The sequence below is a fragment of the Lathyrus oleraceus genome, chromosome 5 (genome assembly GCF_024323335.1).
Source record: "Lathyrus oleraceus cultivar Zhongwan6 chromosome 5, CAAS_Psat_ZW6_1.0, whole genome shotgun sequence".
NCBI lineage: Eukaryota > Viridiplantae > Streptophyta > Magnoliopsida > Fabales > Fabaceae > Lathyrus > Lathyrus oleraceus.
The window spans coordinates 458,583,680-458,607,075 of NC_066583.1; the positions used below are offsets into that span (position 1 = coordinate 458,583,680).

General features: G+C 35.9%; 1 protein-coding gene across 1 annotated transcript; it reads left to right on the top strand.

Moving 5' to 3' along the window:
• Positions 1-18,245: 18,245 nt before the first annotated feature.
• On the top strand, positions 18,246-21,617 carry LOC127085415 (probable xyloglucan 6-xylosyltransferase 3). The gene is made up of 2 exons (XM_051025931.1): positions 18,246-19,025; positions 20,428-21,617. The coding sequence occupies exons 1-2, from the start codon at positions 18,496-18,498 to the stop codon at positions 21,251-21,253; spliced, it is 1,356 nt and encodes a 451-aa protein (XP_050881888.1). The 5' UTR covers positions 18,246-18,495; the 3' UTR covers positions 21,254-21,617.
• Positions 21,618-23,396: the final 1,779 nt, after the last annotated feature.

The window sequence follows — 23,396 nt, forward strand, 5'->3', positions numbered from 1 at the left end:
CAATATCTATTTTACTTTAATTTACAATTTCTCTTAATTTGAAAGACAAAATTCTTATTTCAAAATATCAAAATTTCCTTCTCTTTTTTTTTTCTTCTCACGAGTCATTTCCTTTTTCTTTTTGCATGATTATTTAATAGAATTGAGTTTATAAAATTATTTTTTATTTTACAATTAAGTAATCCATTCCAAATTTACATATGTAAATAAATAGATTTTATATTGTATCAAATAAACTTTATATTTCACGGGTCACTATCAGTACAATATATATTTTATTTTGATAAATAATCATCTTAATTTAAAAAATAAATTTTTTTTTGAATATTAAATATTCTGTTTTCTTTCATCTCACATGTCCCTTTTTTTATATTTTAATACAATTGAATTTAGATAATTAATGTTCATTTTAAAATTAATAACTAATTTCAAATTTAGATACATATCTAAATATATTATATATCGTATCAAATCAATTTACTCGTGCAGCCGCACGAGTATCTAGCTAATCGTGTGTTAAAAATGAAATATTGAGCAAAAGGGGATCAAAATTTCAAAAGGGGAGGTCTCAAAAGCAATCTGGACCGAAAATCTTTTTCAAGTCCAAAATGATCCAAGAAGTTGAAAATTCTCTCCTCTTAATCAATTAGACCTAAGGATTAATCGATTAAGGTTGTTTAAAATTCAAATTTCATGTCATCTAATCAATTAAATCAATTAAAGCCAAACAAGTGGGAACCGTCCCTAATAAGAAATTGATTGACATTAAAATCTTAATTGGTTAAAATAGCTCTTAATCAATTAAAACGGGTTCTATAAAAAAAATGTACCATCTCTATCATTCTTCTTCATCTCTTTCATATTCATCTTATTTTTTTCTTGTGTTTTTTTGTTGCTATTTGTGTGTTTATATAATCATCATTATCACAAAAATTGACACCTAAGAGAATTCGTATTGTCGTTAGCTCTTTTGCTCAAGCTTATGTTTCAGAAGAATGCACATCTCAATACCAAGAAAACATCTTCAATAAGCATTTTTCCAACCATCAACTCATTTCAGTTCACTATATTAATGAGAGCTTCTTTGGGAAGTTTGAATTATTCAACTCCTTCATTCAAGAGATTCTAATGAGTTTTGTCTACAACAAGTCAAAAGAAATATTTTCAAAGCTGATAAAAATGTTTTACACAAATCTCAGCTACAATAAAGGGGTAATCACAACTGAGGTATGTAAGAATCAAATTTCTCTTTCTACTGAGGAATTTATTGCTATTAATGATTTACCCTATATTAATTTTCTCTACACTTCTGAGGCCCCTAGTGTTGTGGATGATTTCAATTTTCTATATTCTTAATCACTTGTAATTGATCCATCAACAAGTCACATACAACACTACAAATAATACATTTCATGACAACGGTTTTACCTCACCCAGCAGAAAATTGAGGTATAATTCCGAGACACACCATGATTTATTTATTTTAAAAAATAATAATATTTATTCTCTTAGATGTTGTATATAACCGAGGGAAAAAGTAATCCATGACATGCTTCGAATCAAAGTAAACAATTTAAGTGTTATTTTTTATTATTTAATTTTTTATTTGTTAATTAATTGGTTTCTTCATTCGGTTTCTTTAATAACCGATGAGTTATATTTTACTATAAAAGCACTCATTAATTAAGTTTTACCCTAAATTCAGTTGCTCCAATCTCGTATATATCATTCTTTGGGATTAATTGCAAACCTGAAAAAATCTTCAAGGTTTTGTGTTATATGTTGTTCTTCTAACACCAACCTTTAATATAATATTTTTTTCCAGCTTTTGTAATCCATTGCACATAATGATATTTTTTATCTTCTTGTCGTTGTTGTTGTAGTTGTTGCAATCCATCTTCATGATTTATTGCTTTCCTCGATTGACAATATTGAGAAATTTGTAGATGTTTGATTGGATGCATTTTATGGTAAAACACTAGCTGGATTCTAATGTCTTGACTGATGTCATGACATGCTGTGGAGATGTTTGTTTGACTGCATTATGTGTTAGATCATCTAACTGTACTCTGATGTTTTGACTGATGTCATGACATACTTGAGTAGTATGTTGCAGGTTTAGCTAATACAGGACTTACTGAATGTCAAACTAGATGTTATGACATTCATCCCTGTCAGCAGATACTGAGGAATAGAACAGTTGGTGTTCTTCTATAACTCAGTATTTATTTTCAGTCTGTTTATCAAGGGAATAACAGACCTGGCACAAGGCCTACTGTCTGAATGTCAAACTGGATGTTATGACATTCATCATTGACAGCATATACTGAATAATAGGCAGGTTGGTTTTCTGCTACACTTCAGTATGTATCTCAGTCTGTTCTTCAGGAGAACAACTGACCATGGCATAAGACCTTATGTGTAAATGTCAAATTGGATATTGTGACATTTATTAATGTAAACTGATACTGAAGTATGGACGGATTGGTCTTATACAATACAACAAATTTGTACAGTCTGTTTTCAGGAAAAACAGACTTAGCATATGGTCTATGATGTGGACGTCAAACTGAATGTTGTGTCATTCATTCCTGACAGCATATGCTAAATTGTAGGTTGTTTAGTTTTTCTGTTTCAGCATTTTTCTTAGGTTATTCTTTAGGAATTCAACAGCTGAGCTAAAATCTAGGAAACTAACAACTAAGCTACAATTAATGAACCTAACAAATAGCCTATTTGTTAGTACCCTAAGATGTGGAAATTAGGTTAACTTGCTTGACCTTAATTTCAGGAAATAAAAGTACAAGGCCCAAGTGCTGCAATATAAAAGGATGGCTATCCTTCATTCAGAACTCGGGGATTTTAGGCGTGAAGATTTTGTTGTTCCATATACTTCACTGCTGTATTTTTGTGTGTGTCTTGTATTAGGTGTATCTTGTGAGCCAAGCAATTATCACCTAGATGATTGCATTGGACTGGGGTGTTCATTGAGTTGTAAGTGTTGTGTCACTCTAAGCTTTTAAGCGTGAGTGCTGTGTATCTTGATTAAAGCTGTTAAGCACAATCAAGAGTTGTTTGAAGTGTGACTTCATAATTATCTTTAATCTTAATTAAAGGTTGTAATCACTGAGGTGATTGAGGGGGAGTGAGTAGGAACTCTGATCTTAGTGTAAGATTAAAATTGCATTGGGTAGGTATTAAGTGATAAGGTTAAACAGTTGGTTTAAGGTCTGAATTAATACTACTAATAGTGGATTTCCTCCCTGGCTTGGTAGCCCCCAGACGTAGGTCATGTTGGACCGAACTGGGTAAACAATTCCTTGTGATTATTTACTGCACTTACTTTTTAAGTTCTGCATAATTCTTGTCTGCGCAGAATTGGATGTCATAACATCCCGTGTGACATCGAAAGTCTGTTAACTAGAATTTCAAAATTTATTCATAAATATATTGTATATTGCACACAAAAAAAGTGGTTAATGGTAAAAAAAAATGAAAAATAAACATTACATGTTACTTTCAATTTTTCACCATTCACCACTTTTTTATACAAGTAATATATTAACTCAGCTTTAATATAAAATCGAGGAGAAAGTCCCTAGTTTATTTTATTTTATAATTAATATTGAAATATCATTTTTCATCGATTTTAAAAAAGACCCGAGGGGGTATATTTACTCAGTTAACCAACAACGAATTTATATCTTACGTTCATAAGGTAACAACATCCAAGATATTGTCAACACATCAATCCATCAGAAATCCTTTATATCCAATAAGAACGCAAACACCGCCACTATATATTTTGGACGCTATCTTGTGAAAATCAAACATTTATAATGAAAGTGTTTTCCATAAAAATGTTAATAGTGAAAGCTTGGAACAAATCTTTGGGATAGATTGCAAGTGCATAAAAAATTTTGTTGCAAGATTGGTGTTCTTAAATAATATCTTATCTTTTTACTTGAATTTTATGTTATGTATCTAACCTTTTTTTTATGTTATATCAGAAATTGGAAGCGTTCAAACCATTCAGTTTCAAAAGTCTTCGGTAAATTTGGATTTATTCAAAGTGATGATGATGCATCAAATTTGTTAAAAACTTATACTTGTAAATTGAAAGCAAAACAATGTAACATTAGAAACTTTGAATTTAATATTGTGTAATTTAATTATTACGAGTAAATAATATAATTTAATATTTATTATAAACACTATAATTTAATATTTAATATAAATAATTTAATTTACATTTAAAAAGAATATTTTCCCCTTGATTTTTTACAAAAATCGAGAGGTATGTAGCAGTAGTTTTGAAAATATAAATATGTTGATGTTGGGGATCGAACCCATAACCATTTCACTATTCCCTAGGTTATTCTGAAACTGAAGGGTATAATAGAAAGTTTTCATGACGCACTTCGTTACCTCGTTTGTGTAGCCGGTGTTGTATCCACTTCGCGTCCGATGTGAGATGGGTTATTTGTAGTAGTGATATTTCCTCTCACTATGAGATTTGTAACTACAAATATTCATCTCATTCACTATGTGGCTACATTATTGATAATCCCTAGGAAGTTTAACCTCAGTAAGATATCAAAAAATGATGCGGTAATCATATGGTTAATAACCAACAACATCGAAACAAATTGTGCGAGTGCGGGTAATCCAACATATGTTGGAAAACCTAAGAAAGGGAAGCACATGGTTACCATATGATGATTTGATTATGAAAATTGTGATACATGTTGGATTTTATTTAGAAATGGAAGAGTCAATTAAGAGTTACACTAAAATAGGAAAACAATTTTTGAACCATATGCAAATCAAAGACTAAAATGTAGTATTGGTACACAATGGCCATAAAGCTCCAAAAATAGTTGTCCAACATCAACAATCAACACTTTAACAACAAGTATCTCAACAAGCAGGAACTTCAAATCTGAGGACTTCGATTATGAGATTCCTCAAACTACTCATGCTGAATTTCTTCTTAACACTGAAGGTGAGAAAAACAAGAAATGGGGGTTTGAATTGTTTTAGAAAATAAAAGCTTTTTCAAAAGTAAGAACACACAGAATTTTATATTGGTTCGCTTATAACACAAAGCTACTCCAGTCCACCCTGCCAAGGTGATTTCGCCTTCAAAAAGGACTTAATTCACTAATCTTGAAAGATTAATACAACCAAACGTCTAAGAGAGTGATCTCTTATTCCTCCCAAGTATACAGACTACGCAGAGTCACTTGAGGAACAAAAGCAATTCAGTAAAATAAATTTGTAATGGAGAGTGCTTCTAAGAGTAAGCAAATATTACAGCAGAATAATCAAGCAAGTGTTTTCACGTATGAGCAGCAGCTCGTGAAAAACTAAGAGAGAATGTAAAGAATTTTCTGTGCGTTGTTGTGTCTCTCACTGAGGTAGGCTGTCCTTTATATAGTGGTGAAAGGACCGTTGGAGTGATGACAGAATATTGGCCTTTGATGAGCATTCAATGTCATTACTTCTGTGTTTCTTGCCATAACCAATTTGTCTCCCTGAATAATTTCTTTCTAAAAATACTTCCTTTCCATTTGAAGAAATTATTTCCGTTACTCTTTCTGAATTTGGAGAATCTTCATCAGAGTCTTTGTTATCTCGGAGTTTCTGTGTCAGAAGGAGATTGCGTTGAGGTTACATCAGAGCTTCTAAGAGTACTGGTCTTCTAGATCATCAGAACTAAGTCCAGTGGATGTTTAGAGCTTCTGGTTCTTTCTACTATCTTGTTTTGCTCAGAATCAGAACTTCTATAGCGCACTTCTTCTTTAGATGCTTCTGATCTTCTAGTACTTTGTATCTGATAAGAGTTTGTATCTGATAAAATGATCAGATTCCTTTGTTGCTGTTCAGAGTCCTGCACACTTAGAGAATTTTCGTTAGGGTGCCATTTTTGGTTTCATCCTTTGTTATCATCAAAATCCTGGAATTATATTGTAGGACTAATTTTGTTCTTACAATCTCCCCCTTTTTGATGATGACAAAACAATCTTAATTAAGAGATGAAACATTTAGAGATAAGAATATTTAGATCAGATAGATGTGAGCTCCCCGTGAGATAAGTCTGGGAGTTCAGAAGTTCTTACCGGAGCTTCCATGATATGATGTTTCTAGATACTCTTCTGCAAATTTCTAAGTCAAAAAGGATTAGAACCAGTTTAACAATGTTTGCAGAGTACTAAAAGGATTTAGATATGTTTTCATCAGAGCTGTTTTTAGTTCTCCCCTTTTTTTTCAGAATAAAAAAGACTTAGATAAATGAAGGAAAGACAAATATATATATATATATATATATATATATATATATATATATATATATATATTATATATATATATATATTATATATATATATATATATATATATATATATATATATATATATATATATATATATTCAGATAGAAAACACAAACAACAGAAAGCGAGAACAAACGCAACAGAAAGCAACAAGCAAATCAACAGTCAAAAGGAATCCTAGGTGCCTAAGGGTTTGGAGGAGGAGGCATCCTCTGAAGCAGCTGGGTCAGCAGATTCTGAATGTTGACGTTGACTGAATCCTGTTGATCCAATCTGGCTCGGACTTCTTTCTGCTCCTTCTGAAGATCTTCAAGTGTCTTGAGAACCAGAGGGACAAAGGTGGAAGACTCCCCTTGAGTCAGAGCATCCGGTTCTACCCTGTTGGCGGATTCTTCAGCACGACGAGCTTCAGCTTCAGCAGCGGCTTTAGCTTTAGCTTCAGCAGCAACTTTTGCTTCAGCTTCAGCAGCAGCAGCAGCCTTAGCTAGAGCTTTGGCTTCAGCTTCCTTGATCCGTTGCATTTCCTCTTGTCTGGCTTTCTCTTCTGCTTCCTTGCAGGCTCTCTCTTCAGCTTCTCTGGAGAGACGCTCGTGGAGTCTTAGCTCAGCGTCTCTGATGAAGTCATTTCAGACTTGCTCAGAGAGGCCCTCTTCAGTTTGAAGGTTTCAACAGTCATCCAGCCAATAACTTTGTTCCAGTGTGTCCTAACAGCTGAAGGATCGTCACTGATGCCAGAGTTGATGGTTAGAGACTTGACCTTGTCAACTGAAGCTCCTGCAAACAACACTATTGCTTCCTCTAGGGTTGGCAGGGTGTTTTCTGGTTCAGAGGGTGGAGGTGGAGAAGTGAGAGGGCTTAGGTTGAGAGTGGGAGTTTGTGGTTCAGCGGATGTATTTGGTGGGTGTGTGTCAGAGTTGTTTGGTTGAGTTTCAGCTGGAGTTGTTTCAGAAGGTTGATGGTCAGATGTTGTTGGGTTTGGTTGTTCTGTGGGTGATGAGGTAATTTTTGGTTCAGGTGTGGGTTGTGTTGGCTGTTGTGAGGCCAGAGTTTGAGCTTGGAGTTGGGCCAGAGTGAGAGATGAGGGGTCAGAGTGTTCTGTGTCTGATGAAATATTGTAGTAGGGGGTGATTCTGGAGAAGAAGATGAAGATGGTGAGGTGGTTTCATTCAGCATTTCTGCGTCAGAAAGAGGTAAGGTGGTGGTGGCAAGGTTAAATTTCTGGGATGGTTGATGAGATGTTCTGGTGGTTGAAGGAGGGGTTTCTGAATTTGTATAGATAGGAGTGGGTTGAGGGAAAGAAGAAGCAATATTATGTGTTTGTATAGAGGGAGCGAGTGAAACGGACTTACCAGAAGGTCCAGACAGAGGTGCTGGAGGTCTTGATCCGGAGGATTCTCTTAGTCTTACCTTCTTAGCTTGCTTCGCCTTCTCAGATGGTCCTCGTGGACGCTTCATGAAGTTCGGAGGCTCAGCTGGCTAATGTTAAAGTCAGAGATATCCACTCCTTGTTTCCTCAGATCATCTAAGTAATAAAGGATTACCTCTGGAGAGTCGATCTTTGAGAACAGATAGAGTCCATGTGGGATCTTCCTCTGATCTTTGAGAGCTTCCCAAGAGGTGTCCATAGTAGGTTTGAACTTGACTTGATCCAGAATCCCCATGCTCTTCAGGTTTTTGGCGTTGAGAGCTCTTCCAGTGTCAATCATCACGTCTTCCATGAGTCTGAACGTTATCAGATGGTCCACGAGACGGCTTTTGATCAGAACTTCAGAGATTAGCCTTCCCAGAGGAATGTAGTTTATGGGCTTCATGTTGTTTCTTGTATCTCGTACAGAATCTCTGAGGTACTTGAAGAGAAGTGCTGGGAGGCAGAGCTTCAGACCCTTTTGGATGTAGTACAAGATGCACTTCTGGTCTATGTTGATGTAATCTGAAGAATTTGAAGCTGGGCGATGATGGATGGTGCCCAGGATAATCTTCAGCCAGACTCGAAGATTCTAATGTAGCTCTTTGTTCTTGGAGTGGTTTCCTTCAACGTTCTGCTTGAAGATGGTTGGGTTAATCTCATGGGACATGTATTTTGCCCTAGGATTAATGTTGTAGATCCTTCTACCTCCATCTTTCTCCATGCCCAAAAGAGCAGCAATGGACTTTTCAGTTATCACCATTTTCACTCCCAGAACATAGGAAACGATGTAGTGATCATCAGCATCGGCGAATCTCCAGAATTCCTTCACTAAATTTGTGCAGACTGGACCATACAAACGCTTGAAGTAATTTCCCCAACCTTGATTTCTGAGTTCTTCAGTGAGGTCAATGCCATTTCTTTGCATGTTGTCAAAATCCACCAAGGATTCACATAACACTTCCAGTTTCTCAAATGGCGTTGCAAGATTGATGTGAGGCTCACGATCAAGAATGTGAGGCTCTTTGTATATGGGAGTTGTGACTACACCGGTAACCGTTGAGTTTGGGTTGCTTGAACTTGGAGCTTGTTCGTTTGAATCCATTTGTTAAGAGAAGTTATAAATAGATTGTTGTTGAGCATCCATGAATGTTGTTGATAGCTGAGATGAAGATTGAAGAATGCTGCAGGAATGCCTTGAGAGAGCTGAGCTTGCAGAGGTTTAGAGTGCGTGAGAGTGAAAAGTGTGCAATGTGTGAATTGAGGTGTTTAAATACCCAAATTAGGGCGCATGCAAAACGAGACACAAACTAGAGTTTAGCACAAAAACTAAGTCATCACGTTTAGGGCAAAATGATTACAGATCATTAATGATGTCTAATCCCAACAGTCAGTACACTGCTCGAGGAGATATCAAGAGACTGTTCCTTGATTACTGCTAGACAGCTGTCTAGAAGTTCCAAGGTCAGACGCAAGGTACTCCACGTGTTTGCTTTATCCGATCTTCAGGAATACCAAGGGATTGGTTCCTGGAGATTTCTAACTCAGCTAACTTCTAACTTGGTAGGAGTATTAGAGTCAGAGGCAGAATCCATTGTGTTTACATCAGAATCTTATTTTACAAACTCAGAGGCACATTTTATTCAAGGCAATTTTGAATGTTCAGATTCTTTAAGATGAAGAGGAATCTATCTTCAGCTAAGGGTTTAGTAAGGATGTCATCCCATTGATGATCTGTATCAATGAATTTCAATGTTACTACCCCTTTCTAAACATAGTCTCTGATAAAATGATGTTTTATTTCTATGTGCTTAGCTCTGGAGTGTAAAATAGGATTCTTGCTTAAACAAATGGCAGCAGTATTATCACAGAAGATAGGGATGTTACTCTCAAAGATTTGCAGATCCTCTAATTGATTCTTCATCCAGAGCATCTGAGTAGTGCACAGAGATGCTGAGATGTATTCCGCTTCTGCAGTAGACAAGGCTATGGTTGATTGTCTTTTGCTGGCCCAGGATATCATATTCTTTCCCAAGAGCTGACAATTTCCAGATGTACTTTTTAGTTCCATTCTGTCTCCTGCGTAATATGCATCGCAAAAACCAGATAGTTTATACTCTGATGTTTTCTCATACATCAGGCCCAGGTTAGGAGTTCCTTTCAGATATCTGAGAATTCTCTTAACTGCTGTTAAATGAGATTCTCTAGGGTCTGATTGAAATCTGGTACAGAGACAAACACTAAATAGAATATCAGGACGAGTAGCAGTCAGATAGAGAAGGGAGCCTATCATACCACGATAGAGCTTCTGACAAACCTTTTGACTGACTTCTTCTTTTTCAAGAATGTAGGTTGGATGCATGGGTGTCTTTGCAGGTTTGCATTCATCCATTTCAAATTTCTTCAGAATGTCTTTTATGTATTTACTTTGATGAACGTACGTGACTTCTGAAGTTTGATTGATTTGAATTCCTAGAAAGAACTTTAGTTCTTGCATTAAGCTCATTTCAAATTCTGCCTGCATTAGCTCAGAAAATTCTTGACATACAGAGGCGTTAGCTGAACCAAAAATGATATCATCAACGTATATCTGGCATATCATGAGATCATTATTAATGTTTTTACAGAAGAGTGTGGAGTCAACTTTCCCTCTGATAAAATCATGTTCCAGAAGAAAATTACTTAATCTTTCATACCAAGCTCTAGGAGCTTGTTTAAGTCCATATAAAGATTTCTTAAGTTTAAAAACATGTTCTGGATAATTTGAGTTTTCAAAACCTGGAGGTTGGTTGACATACACTTCTTCTGATATATAACCATTAAGGAATGCGCTCTTGACATCCATTTGATACAATTTGATAGAATGATTTATAGCGAATGATACAAGTAAGCGAATAGATTCTAACCTGGCGATTGGGGCAAAGGTTACATTGTAGTCAATGCCTTCTTGTTGACTGTAACCTTAAGCCACCACTCGAGCTTTGTTTCTGACAACTTCTCTTTTCTCATTCAGCTTGTTTCTGAACACCCATATGGTTCCGATAATGTGAGTGCCTCTGGGCTTAGGAACAAGATCCCAGACGTCGTTCTTTGTGAATTGATCTAGCTCTTCTTGCATGGCTAGAACCCAATCGCTATCTTGAAGTGCCTCATCACAGGAAGTAGGCTCGATCAGAGATACTAGTCCTAGAGGAGTTTCTTCAGGGGTCTTGAAGGTAGACCTAGTTCGGATAGGTTCGTCCTTATTTCCCAGAATCAACTCTTCAGATATGTTGAGGCGACTTTTAGCTTTCTTTGGGATTGCTGGGAAGTTAGTTCCTTCTGAAGTTTGAATGGCAGTTGCTTCTGAAGCTTTAATCTTCTCGTCAGAACCTGCAAGAGTGATCTCCAGATCTGCAAGTTTCTCAACTAGCTTTGACTTTTCAGGGTCAAGCTTATCATTAAATCTAACATGAATTGATTCTTCCACAATTTTGAGCGTTCTGAGTATCCTAACATAATGCCTTTTTGTGCTTTGGAATCAAACTTGTTCAGATGTTCTTTAGTATTTAAAATAAAACAGGAACATCCAAAAGGATGAAAATAAGAAATGTTTGGTTTTCTTCCTTTACACAGTTCATAGGGAGTCTTCTCCAGAATAGGTCTTATGGAGATTCTATTCTGAATGTAACACGTTGTATTTACAGCTTCGGCCCAAAAGTGCTTAGCCACATTTGTTTCATTGATCATGGTTCTGGCCATCTCTTGGAGTGTCCTATTTTTCCTCTCTACAACTCCATTTTGTTGTGGAGTTCTAGGGCAGGAGAAATCATGGGATATTCCATTAGAGTCAAATAATTCCTCAAAAAATTTATTTTCAAATTCCCCACCATGATCACTTCTGACTCTGGTGATTTTAGAGTCAAATTCGTTTTGCACTTTGGAACAGAAGCTAGTGAATACAGAGTGAGACTCACTCTTGTGCTTTAAGAATTTTACCCATGTCCAGCGACTGAAATCATCAATAATGACTAGTCCATACTTCTTTCCATTGACCGATGTTGTTTTCACAGGACCAAATAAATCAACGTGAAGAAGTTCCAGAGGCTTAGAGGTAGAAACAATATTTTTCTTTTTGAAAGATGATTTTGAAAATTTTCCTTTTTGACATGCTTCACACATAGCATCTGAAGCAAACTTCAGCTTAGGTAGACCTCTGACTAACTCGAGTTTATTTAGCTGAGATAATTTTCTCATGCTAATGTGGCCCAAGCGTCTGTGCCATACCCATTGCTCTTCGTGAACAAACATCAGACATTTCACATTTTGTTCTTTTAAATCAGAAAGATTTATTTTATAAATATTGTTTTTCCTCTTGCCAGTGAATAGGACAGAACCATTGTTTTAATTTATGGCTTTACATGTTTTTTGATTAAAGATTACATCATATCCGTTATCGCTTAATTGACTTATTGATAACAGATTATGCATTCCTTCTACATATAACACATCAGATATAGAGGGAAGAGTACCATTACCAAGAGTTCTAGAGCCTCTGATCCTTCCTTTCTGATCTCCTCCGAAGCCTACGAATCCAGCATCTTTAAGTTCCAGGCTTTGGAACATAGACTTTCTTCCCGTCATGTGTCGCGAGCATCCAGAGTCCAGGTACCATGACTGGTGTTTTAACTCTGCTGCATAAGATATCTGCAACATAAACAATCTTATCCTTTGGTACCAAAAATCTTTTGGGTCCTTTGTGATTAGTTTTCCCAGAGTTTCTTAACACTTTGGGTTTTCTAGCATTATTAAATTGTTGTGCTTGTGTATGTGTATAGTGATATGAAAATGGAGATTTAGGTTGGTTATTAGTAGAAGTTTTATCTTCACTAGGATCATACCCAATTCCTCTTTTATTGTTCTGACTGACTCCATAAATCATGGATGCCATTATGCTCCTCCCTATCCCATTTTTCAGAAACTTTTGAAAAGATTTTTCATATTTATAAATTATTGTGTTTGAAGTTTGTGGAGCTTGAGATAACGCTTCTTCAAGTTTTGAGCAATTTTTCTTTGTTGCATCTCTTTCTAATGTCAAAGTTCTGTTTTCATCTTTTAGTTCTAAAATTGTTATCTCAAGTTTGCCACATTCTTATAATGTTTCTTCAAGAACGCCTTTTATAGCTTTAAATTTTTGTTTGAGTTTCTGATATGAGCTTAGAGTTTCAGACAGACATGATTCTAGGTCAGATCGAGAGAGTTCAGAAAATACCTCTTCTGATTCAGATTCTTCATCTGAAGTGTTCTTGGATGTGGTAGCCATGAGTGCCACATTAGCCTGTTCATCAGAGTCTAATTCTGATGAGTCAGATTCGCTGTCATCCCAGGTAGCCATCAGTCCCTTTTTGGTTCTGAGGGAATTTTTCTTGAAGTTCTCTTTTCTAGAACTGTCTTTCTTTAACTTGGGACATTCGTTTCTGTAGTGATTTGTTTCTTTACATTCATAACACGTAACATCTTTGTTAGATTTACCTTTTGAGGTTGATTCTGATCGGTCCCCTCTGGGTCTTGGTCTCCTAAAGTTATTATTCCTCTTTCTCCAGAGTTGTTTGACTCTTCTGGTCAAAAGGGATAATTCTTCCTCATCGTCAGAATCTTCCTGTTCAGAGTCATCAGCGTCTTCTGTTTCGGCCTGGAAGGCTTTGTTTCTGTCCGACTTACGCCTTTCAGATCTGGACTTTAATGCTACAGACTTGATCTTCTTCTGAGGCTCATCTTCCTCCAGTTCTATCTCATGACTTCTGAGTGAACTGACAAGCTCTTCAAGGCTGATGTTGTTCAGATCCTTTGATAGCTTTAAGGCTGTGACCATGAGTCTCCACTTCTTTGGCAAGCTTCTGACTATCTTTTCGACATGGTCTGCAGTTGTGTATCCTTTGTCTAGCACTTTGAGACCTGCAATAAGAGTTTGGAATCTAGAAAACATTACCTCTACAGCTTCATCATCCTCCATTTTGAAGACTTCATATTTCTGGATTAGAGCCAGAGCCTTTGTTTCTTTGACCTGAGAGTTTCCTTCATGAGTCATCCTTAGGGAGTCGAGTATATCTTTAGCTGTTTCCCTGTTGGTGATTTTTTCATACTCATTGTAGGATATGGCATTGAGAAGTATCATTCTAGCTTTGTGATGATTTTTGAATTCGCGCTTCTGATCATCTGTCATTTTACTTCTGGGAACGGCAACTCCAGCATCTGTTACAGGAGGTTTGTATCCAACTGTGACAATGTCCCAGAGATCAGCATCATAGCCCAAAAACAAACTTTCAATTCTATCTTTCTAGTAATCGAATTTCTCTCCATCAAAGACTGGAGGCTTAGCGTTGTAGCTGTCTCTTTCATTGGTGTTGGCCATAGTTTTTCTCGTTCTGGATCTCTCTACACTATTAAGTGTTTGATTAGAAAATCAATAACAGAGCCGAAGCTCTGATACCAACTGAAGGTGAGAAAAACAAGGAAGGGGGGTTTGAATTGTTTTAGAAAATAAAAGCTTTTTCAAAAGTAAGAACACACAAAATTTTATACTGGTTTGCTTATAACATAAAGCTACTCCAGTCCACCCTGCCAAGGTGATTTCGCCTTCAAAAAGGACTTAATTCACTAATCTTGAAAGATTAATACAACCAAACGTCTAAGAGAGTGATCTCTTATTCCTCCCAAGTATACAGACTACGCAGAGTCACTTGAGAAACAAAAGCAATTCAGCAAAATAAATTTGTAATGGAGAGTGCTTCTAAGAGTAAGCAAATATTACAGCAGAATAATCAAGCAAGTGTTTTCACGTATGAGCAGTATCTCGTGAAAAACTAAGAGAGAATGTAAAGAGTTTTCTGTGTGTTGTTGTGTCTCTCACTGAGGTAGGTTGTCCTTTATATAGTGGTGAAAGGACCGTTGGAGTGATGACAGAATATTGGCATTTGATGAGCATTCAATGTCATTACTTCTGTGTTTCTTGCCATAACCAATTTGTCTCCCTGAATAATTTCTTTCTAAAAATACTTCCTTTCCATTTGAAGAAATTCTTTCCGTTACTCTTTCTGAATTTGGAGAATCTTCATCAGAGTCTTTGTTATCTCGGAGTTTCTGTGTCAAAAGGAGATTGCGTTGAGGTTACATCAGAGCTTCTAAGAGTACTGGTCTTCTAGATCATCAGAACTAAGTCTAGTGGATGTTTAGAGCTTCTGGTTCTTTCTACTGTCTTGTTTTGCTCAGAATCAGAACTTCTAGAGCGCACTTCTTCTTCAGATGCTTCTGATTTTCTAGTACTTTGTATCTGATAAGAGTTTGTATCTGATAAAACGATCAGATTCCTTTGTTGCTGTTCAGAGTCCTGCACACTTAAAGAATTTTCGTTAGGGTGCCATTTTTGGTTTCATCCTTTGTTATCATCAAAATCCTGGAATTATATTGTAGAACTAATTTTGTTCTTACAAACACCATCATAACCAACCAAGAAGCACATGCCAAGACTATGAACCATATGGTTTCCCAAGTTGCATTATGGCATGCAAACCTAACTGACTCGAGAGTACCTATTACTCATAGGTTTTTGGTGATGATAAAGATGGATACATTTAGTTGCCACTGTTTGTTGTTTGCATTAGTTGTTTGTGTGTTTTCCTTTTGATTCATTTATGTAACTATCTCATTTTCTAAATATATGAATGATGTTTTTTCATCTTAAACTTCTTATGATGTGTTCTATATGATGTGTTCTATATGATGTGTTTTTTGGTTTATCATTTTTTTGATAATGACAAAGGGAAAGAAGTATACTCCCATTATCTATGAGAGAGAGTTAACTACTCCATTAGTTTTATCTATCTCTTTTTGTTTTATCATCTACTTAAGAGACGCATTGTCACCACCAAAAAGGGGGATAATATGGTTATATGTGGTGTGCAGGTAATGTCGTTAAATGGTTTTTATGATGACAATTCTTTTAATAGTTCTTGATTATGACGTATGAAAAAGAAAGAATAAATCACAACTCTCATCAGTCAAATATTTCAAGTTCCAATTGAAAGTGTTATACAATGTTGAATCGAGCAAAAGAACTTGAAGTTATGAAGTTTTGATTTTAAAGTTGTGAACTTGAAGAGTAAAAGGTCTTGAGGTACTAAGATGATGCACACATACACAAAAAGTATTTCAAACTTCTTATATTTTAAATAAAATTTCTTAAAACCAATCCTGGAAATGCTTAAATAATTAGGAAGCTTGTGTGATCAATTAGAAAGGTAAATTATACTGACTAATAAAACTTTTTTCTAATCGATTAAAACAAAATGTAACGCCTCCTAATCGATTAGGAAAGCTTGTAATTGATTAAGTGGCATCAGAATTCAAAGTTTTCTTTTTTTGGCTTAGGCTAATTGACTAACTCATGTTTTTAATCGATTAAAAGTTTAGAAAGCCCATATATTATTTTCTTTTTTAGACAATTTTTTTCTATATAAAGAAGACTTCTCCTTATTTAAAAATACACCAATTTTTTAAATAAAAACTCTCTTATATCTTTCTTTCTCTCATTCTTATAAAAAAATATTTTTCGTTGGAGTTATCTTAGTGTCAAGAGAGTGAAGAGTTTCATCTATGTGTTGTATTGTACCAGTGTTATAATGTAAATGCTTATTCAAAAGTGTAGTTCTTTGTGATCTTTTGTTATAGACTTGAAGGTTGTAAGCTAAACTTGTAAAAAGTTTGGTATAAGGTTATTGAGTTGAGACTCAGTAAAAGTTTTAGTTATTTGTGAAAGGTTATTAAGTTGAGTCTATGTAAAAACTGTAGGTTATTCATGAAAGATTTTTTGGCCGGATTCTATGCAAAATCTCAAGTTGTTTTGGTTTTTTGGGCTGATTCTATTTAAAAGCTCAAGTTTATTTTAGTAAAAATCTCAAGAGAAAACTCTTGGGGACTATAGTATGTCACATGATTTAGACCAGACCATGATAATCTTTGATGTGATCTTTTTTTTTCATTTCTCTTTTATTTATTTTTATTCCACTGCCTATCTTTCTGTCTCTTTTCATTTCTATTATTTTGCTGCTTTATCTCTGTTTATTTCTCTATTCTAACATAAATTGTTTTAATTCTTTTTTATAAATTAATTTTTAAAATTAGAATATCACAATTGACCCCTCTCGTGTTTGGAGTCACTTGGTCAACAAAAATATTGGATCCACCAACTCTTTAACTTTTGAATAACATAAAGAATATTTGAATAATAAGGCGTGAGATTGCATGGCAAACACGTGATCAACCTCGCCTCACCCATTATCTGTTGCATTTCAAAGAAGAACGTGTCAAGCCACGTTATAAGAAAGTCTAATGAGACTTTCTCAGTCAATAACTGAAGTGTTAATTGATCCCAAAAATTGACCCCACCTCTAGCATTAGATGACTCACCCTGGTCATTTCATTGGGGTCAAAGTCCAAAAACGTGTAGTCGAGTTTGTAGACATTAGAACCAGTTTCTCCACCGTCTCCCCTATTAAATGACCACGTCTATAAATACTCAACTAAATAGTTGAGTATATTCATTCACTTTCTTCCTATCAAAATCTAAATTCCTTTTTATGCTCATCAACATAAAGAAAGTAATATATATTGTACTCATTGCTACTATAAAATAGATAAAATTATTGCATTTTTACCAAATTTATGTCAAATATTAACCATATCTGGTAAGTTCGTTTGGTGGAGGGATCCGTTTGGATTTTCCGTCAGATAAGCTTATGTTACTTTGTTAAATGGCCGGGTTGGTTTGTCCACGTTAAACGCTTTCAAAGAAAGAACTTTTAAGTTGATTTGGTTGTCTAACATTCCTAGAAATATCCAAACTTTTGCATGGAGATTCATCTTAAATAGGCTTCAAACTAAGGATGAGTTAGCAAAGCGGAATGTTTTGTCTGGGCAGCATAATTTGGTGTTTCTGCTCTGCTTGGGTCTGAAAGAATCGCATCAACATATGTTCCTTCTTTGGCCGATTGTGGTTTCGATTTTGGATAATATTTATAATTGGCTCAACTTGACTTTAGAGATCAATAATTTGTCTTTGATGGGTCACTTGTTCCTTCTTTGGCCGGTTGTTTCATTGAATATTAATTTCTCCTTTTATACTAATGCTTGATTTTAATGCAATTCTTTACTTAGGAAAAAAACATATCTGATAGAAGTTCAAAATAATAATAATAATAATAATAATAATAATAATAATAATAATAATAATAATAATAATAATAAACTTACTCTATTTTACAATTATAGAGTAGTCCAAAACTTTACAATTTAAAATAAAAAATCCAAAAAAAAATAATTATGTTTAAGTTTAACCTTTACTCTATTTTACTAAAATGGTAATAACATCATTTCATTCCAAATATGGAGATGATCGGTATAACTGTTGCCTACCTGGTAAAACCCCCCAAATCACGAGCACTTATTAGTTCAATACCGATATTTGTTTTCATCTAGTTAAAAAAAACGGTTTGTCTGTTTACTTGCACAAAATAAGACGAAAACAACACACACAAAGATAAAAAGAATGTGAAAACAAGAAAGTCGGTGCCGTAAATGCCCTTCACTCTCACACTGTTTAATACACCACCTCCCACACGCTCCCTTCTCTGGGGTTTGTTTCATTCACTTCTCTCGATCAATCCCCATTACCATGAACACCATCACCAATCTCTAACAACCCTCACATAAACATAGCGTTATGGGGCAAGAAAACCACTTAACTCAAAAGAGAACCACCAGCGTCGGAGGAGTATTACCAACCACCACACCAACGACCTCACGAAACCGTTCACTGCCACGTGGACGTCAGATCCAGAAAACATTCAACAACATCAAGATCACAATTCTCTGCGGGTTCGTTACCATTCTCGTCCTACGTGGCACTATCGGTGTTAATCTCGGAACTTCGCAAAACGACGCAGTTAATCAGAATGTTATCGAGGAAACTAACCGGATTCTCGCTGAGATCCGATCTGATTCCGATCCGGCCGATCGGAATCAGACCGAGACTTTTTTGAGTCTCAATGAAACGTATGCGCTTGGTCCTAAGATCCGGAATTGGGATACGGAGAGGAGAAGTTGGCTTGATAAGAACCCGGAATACCCTAATTTTGTTAGAGGGAAACCGAGGATCTTGCTTCTTACGGGTTCGCCGCCCAAACCCTGTGATAATCCTATTGGGGATCATTATCTTTTGAAATCTATTAAGAATAAGATCGATTATTGCAGGTTAGTGTTGTTTCTGCCTCCAATTTTTTGTATTGTAATGTTCAATTTTGTTTGTTTGCACATTATAAGTTAAAAGTACATAAATTTTTAAATTGCTGGGAGTTGAAACTGATTTTTCTTTGAAATCTAATTTTTATAGGCAAATGTTAGTAGATTAGTGCTTAATGTTTATGTTAGTTTCCTTGATTTGGATACTAGACTTTGACGGAATCAATTTAGATCAAGCTCATTCAAAATCCAACTTTGTCTTTTGTATTCTTTTATATTTGATTTAACTTGTTATTTAGTGCAAAGTAAACCTAATTACTTTTTCATGTTATGCTTCATCTGTTAAAAACACCAAGCCATCACATCATATCTACTCACTCTCCTTCCCCTTCTCTGCCCTCTTATTCTAGCATGGCTGTATTGGTTTATTTTTTATGGAAATTTCCAGCTTGGTTATGATTGATTCATAACTTCATGTGCTAATGTATCAATAGTACACAATAGTCCTATGGTTCCGTTATGCATCTATATCTATAATTTGCTTCCATAGGAAACTTATTGCCAATCCCTATATCATTAGGCTTTTAATGTTTTTCAAATTCATAAAATATTAATTAAAGTGCTTAATGTTGTCGACGGTGGAAGGCCAAAAATCTGTCATATAAACACGCCATGGCAGAAATTCCTTCACAAATTTCCTATGGCAGTTGTCCAAAACTTTGTTGTGACATGACCACCATTTAATAACACTGAAAATGCTTTAGTGGGATTCTTCTGGGAAGTGAAGAGTCAAAGAGAAGTCAGGCTTTTGTGTGACATGTATCATGATCGGCAGAAAACAAAAAAAAACAATTGAATAAACTAGAAGAAATTTCATTCGTCCTAATGTGGTGTGCCCATGATAGATCTTCCCACGGTATTAATTTATGTGTTTCTCGTTAGGTGGGTTTGGGACAAAAAAACCGTTGAAGTCAGGGAGGGGGAGAAGATGGAGTAGACTTTGTGTGGTATGTATATCATCATTACATATGGCATGACTTAATGATCTAATGGTGAAAAGAACTTGTGCATGATACAAGACCTAAATATCAGTTATGCACAGCAGAATTAGCCTATTTTAATATGTAAGATTAGCAGTTTGTATCCGTTTTTTGGAAAATGAAATAATAAATTTAGAAATAATTATTAATTTTTTAATTATGAGCTGTTCTTTTAAGTTGAATTTAGCTTTCAGAAACTTATTTAATTTATCCATAAGCGGATCTTAGTTTACAGAAAAATTTCCTGAAGTGAAGAAACTTGTTTGCTCTAAAATGCTTGAAGTTGATTAGAACTTATTCTGAACATATCTGCATTAACTACAGATATAATAAAGCCTATGTATTATATTCTGATCTGTCATATGCTACTGCAGATTGCATGGCATTGAAATTGTGTACAACATGGCTCACTTGGATATGGAGCTTGCAGGTTACTGGGCCAAATTGCCCATGATTCGGAGGCTCATGTTATCACACCCTGAGGTGGAGTGGATTTGGTGGATGGACAGCGACGCTTTCTTTACGGACATGGTGTTTGAGCTTCCCATGAGTAAATATAATGATTATAATCTGATTCTTCATGGGTATCCTGATTTGTTGTTCGAGCAGAATTCTTGGATTGCAGTGAACACGGGGAGCTTTTTATTTCGCAATTGCCAATGGTCGTTGGATTTGCTCGATGCTTGGGCCCCCATGGGCCCGAAAGGACCAATTCGGGAGGAGGCTGGAAAGATTTTGACAGCAAATCTCAAGGGAAGGCCTGCATTTGAGGCTGACGATCAATCGGCGTTGATATATTTATTATTGTCAAAGAAGGACAAATGGATGGAAAAGGTATTTCTTGAGAATTCTTTTTATTTACATGGTTATTGGGCTGGATTGGTCGATCGGTATGAAGAGATGATGGAGAAGTATCATCCAGGGTTAGGGGATGAGAGGTGGCCTTTTGTAACGCATTTTGTGGGGTGTAAGCCTTGTGGGAGTTATGGAGATTATCCAGTGGAGAGATGCCTTAGTAGCATGGAGAGGGCTTACAATTTTGCCGATAATCAAGTGCTTAAGCTCTACGGGTTTAGGCACCGTGGATTGTTAAGCCCTAAAATCAAGCGGATCAGGAATGAGACGATTACTCCTTTGGAGTTTGTAGACCAGTTCGATATACGAAGGCAACATACAGACAAGGTGGAATCAAGAAATTAGATTAAGGTTTCAAATTGCAGTTTTTGGTATTATGGTTGATAATTGCAGTCAATACAACCTCAATTGCTGGCACAACATTAGAGAAACATTGATATTTGGTTTCACCTGAAACATTCATGATGCAGAGGTTCCAGAATGTAATTTAAAACCATGAGGAAAGTAACATGTCTGGGGTGGTAATGCATAGGCTATATTTATAAGTGGAATACGATGCAAAGATGGTGAAACATGTAGCTTTTTCTCTTTTGTTTTATTGTCTTGGTAAGTTAATAGGAACACCATATAGGATAAAATTCTTTCATACAAGTTGTTATTTTTCGGAATCATGTTTGAGTAATCAGTACTTTTTTACTGATCTGCTGTATACTGAGCATGTTTGTGTGTTTTTTTCCTTTCTCTGGCGCAGCAAATTCATGGATTTATTCCACTTCCCGTTAAATTCAGTAGTTTATTGTATAACATGAGTGACCACTGGTTTCTATTTCTGCTCATACCAGTGGTAGCACATTTGAAATGCTAATGTTCATGATAGAGGGTGAGGAAACAAATATGTTTTTCAACTTTGTCAACATGATTGTAAAGTAGTTTCTATTCAGCTATTTGGAAGAATCATTTTCATATTTATAATGTGCTTTAATTCTTCTAACAGATATTCTAAGTAGAACATGACTCAAATATTAGAAAAATGCAAAAGTCTAGCTGAATATAATGTAAATTTGAACTCTTTCTCCATATTTAATTTAATCTTAAAAATATATACTTTTTTTAAATAACATTTTTGTGAAACAAGTTCAAATTACATTTTTATCCTTTAACTTATTTTTGAAGATTATGGTGTTTAGGACTTTGTATAATCATAGATAATAAAAACGGCTAAGTTTTAAAAATGAAAAAATAAATTAAAATTGATTTTTTTTACAAAAATAATCCATTTTTTCAAGGAAATTCCCAAAATACCCCTGGTTTCAAAAAAATTCCAAACTATCTCACTTTTTGGAGGAGGCGCAAAGGCGACTCCTCTTAAATACTTGAATGGAGGCGCCAATTGGATTGGCTAGGGAAGGTGCCCTAGCCAATTGGGTTGGCGCCCGTGTGTAGTACTTAAGAGGAGGCGTCAATTCAATTGGAGCATCAGTGTAAAATGATATTTTTTTGGTAAATGGTATACGTGATAGATAAATTTGATATATAACCAATTGATATTAATAAAATTTGCCGTTTACACAAAGAAATCTAATGGTGATGACCGGGATTACCTAACCGACCTCCGGTCCCACATCCTCTAGCTACCCTAACCCGTGGCTCTAACCCACGTTGATGATTCGGTACCAGTGTTTGAGCATCTGAGGGACCAGGAGCGTCACTTCCAACTATAGGAGAAGGCCTGTTGAGGTAGTCAGACAAGTCGGCATAGTCTTCAGTATGCATCGATGGTGTACCGCCGTAGTTGAGCTCGTGACCCATGCCAGAGAAGTTGGGTTGTGGTTGACTCATTGATGGACGACCGGGACGGTTGAAAGGAGACATGAGTGTGAACGACGCGTCGAGGAATGGTTGGAAAGGTTGTTGGGGTGTTTGGTACAGATAGGGTTGTTGGATGTTTTGGTTTTATGAGGTTTGGGCTTCTTGGCTATGGTAGGAGGAGGGGCGGTTAGTGTTGAATGATCGTTGGATGTTCTAGCTTAGGCGACTTTGGTAGGGTGATGGGGTGGGTGCAAAGCGATGTTGAGTCTCAGGTTGATGGTCAATTTGTTAGTGGTGGTATGGGGTATGCTCTTGGTATTGGGGTTGAGTGTATGGTATGTTTTGGTTGTATGTCTGTGTGTTGGTTGAACGGAACGTTTGACGGACAGGGGGTTGTGTGTATCCAGTCTGACACTGTTGTTAGGGGTTTGATGTTGAGGTGTCAGGTGTGTAAGTCATCTGGCGTGGGTCGTACAAGTACATATCATTGGCGATGAATTGGAAACCAACCGATCTGTACCAAGCCATATAAGTACGACTTGATTTTTCTTCAGTTGGCATGACTGCGTCAGTTAACACATGGTCATGACAGTGCTTCCATTTGCGACACTCCGGTCTTGCGAAGCTTTGCCATGGATTGAAGTTCCATTGGTCGTTAACTTTGCGCAGATGCCATTCT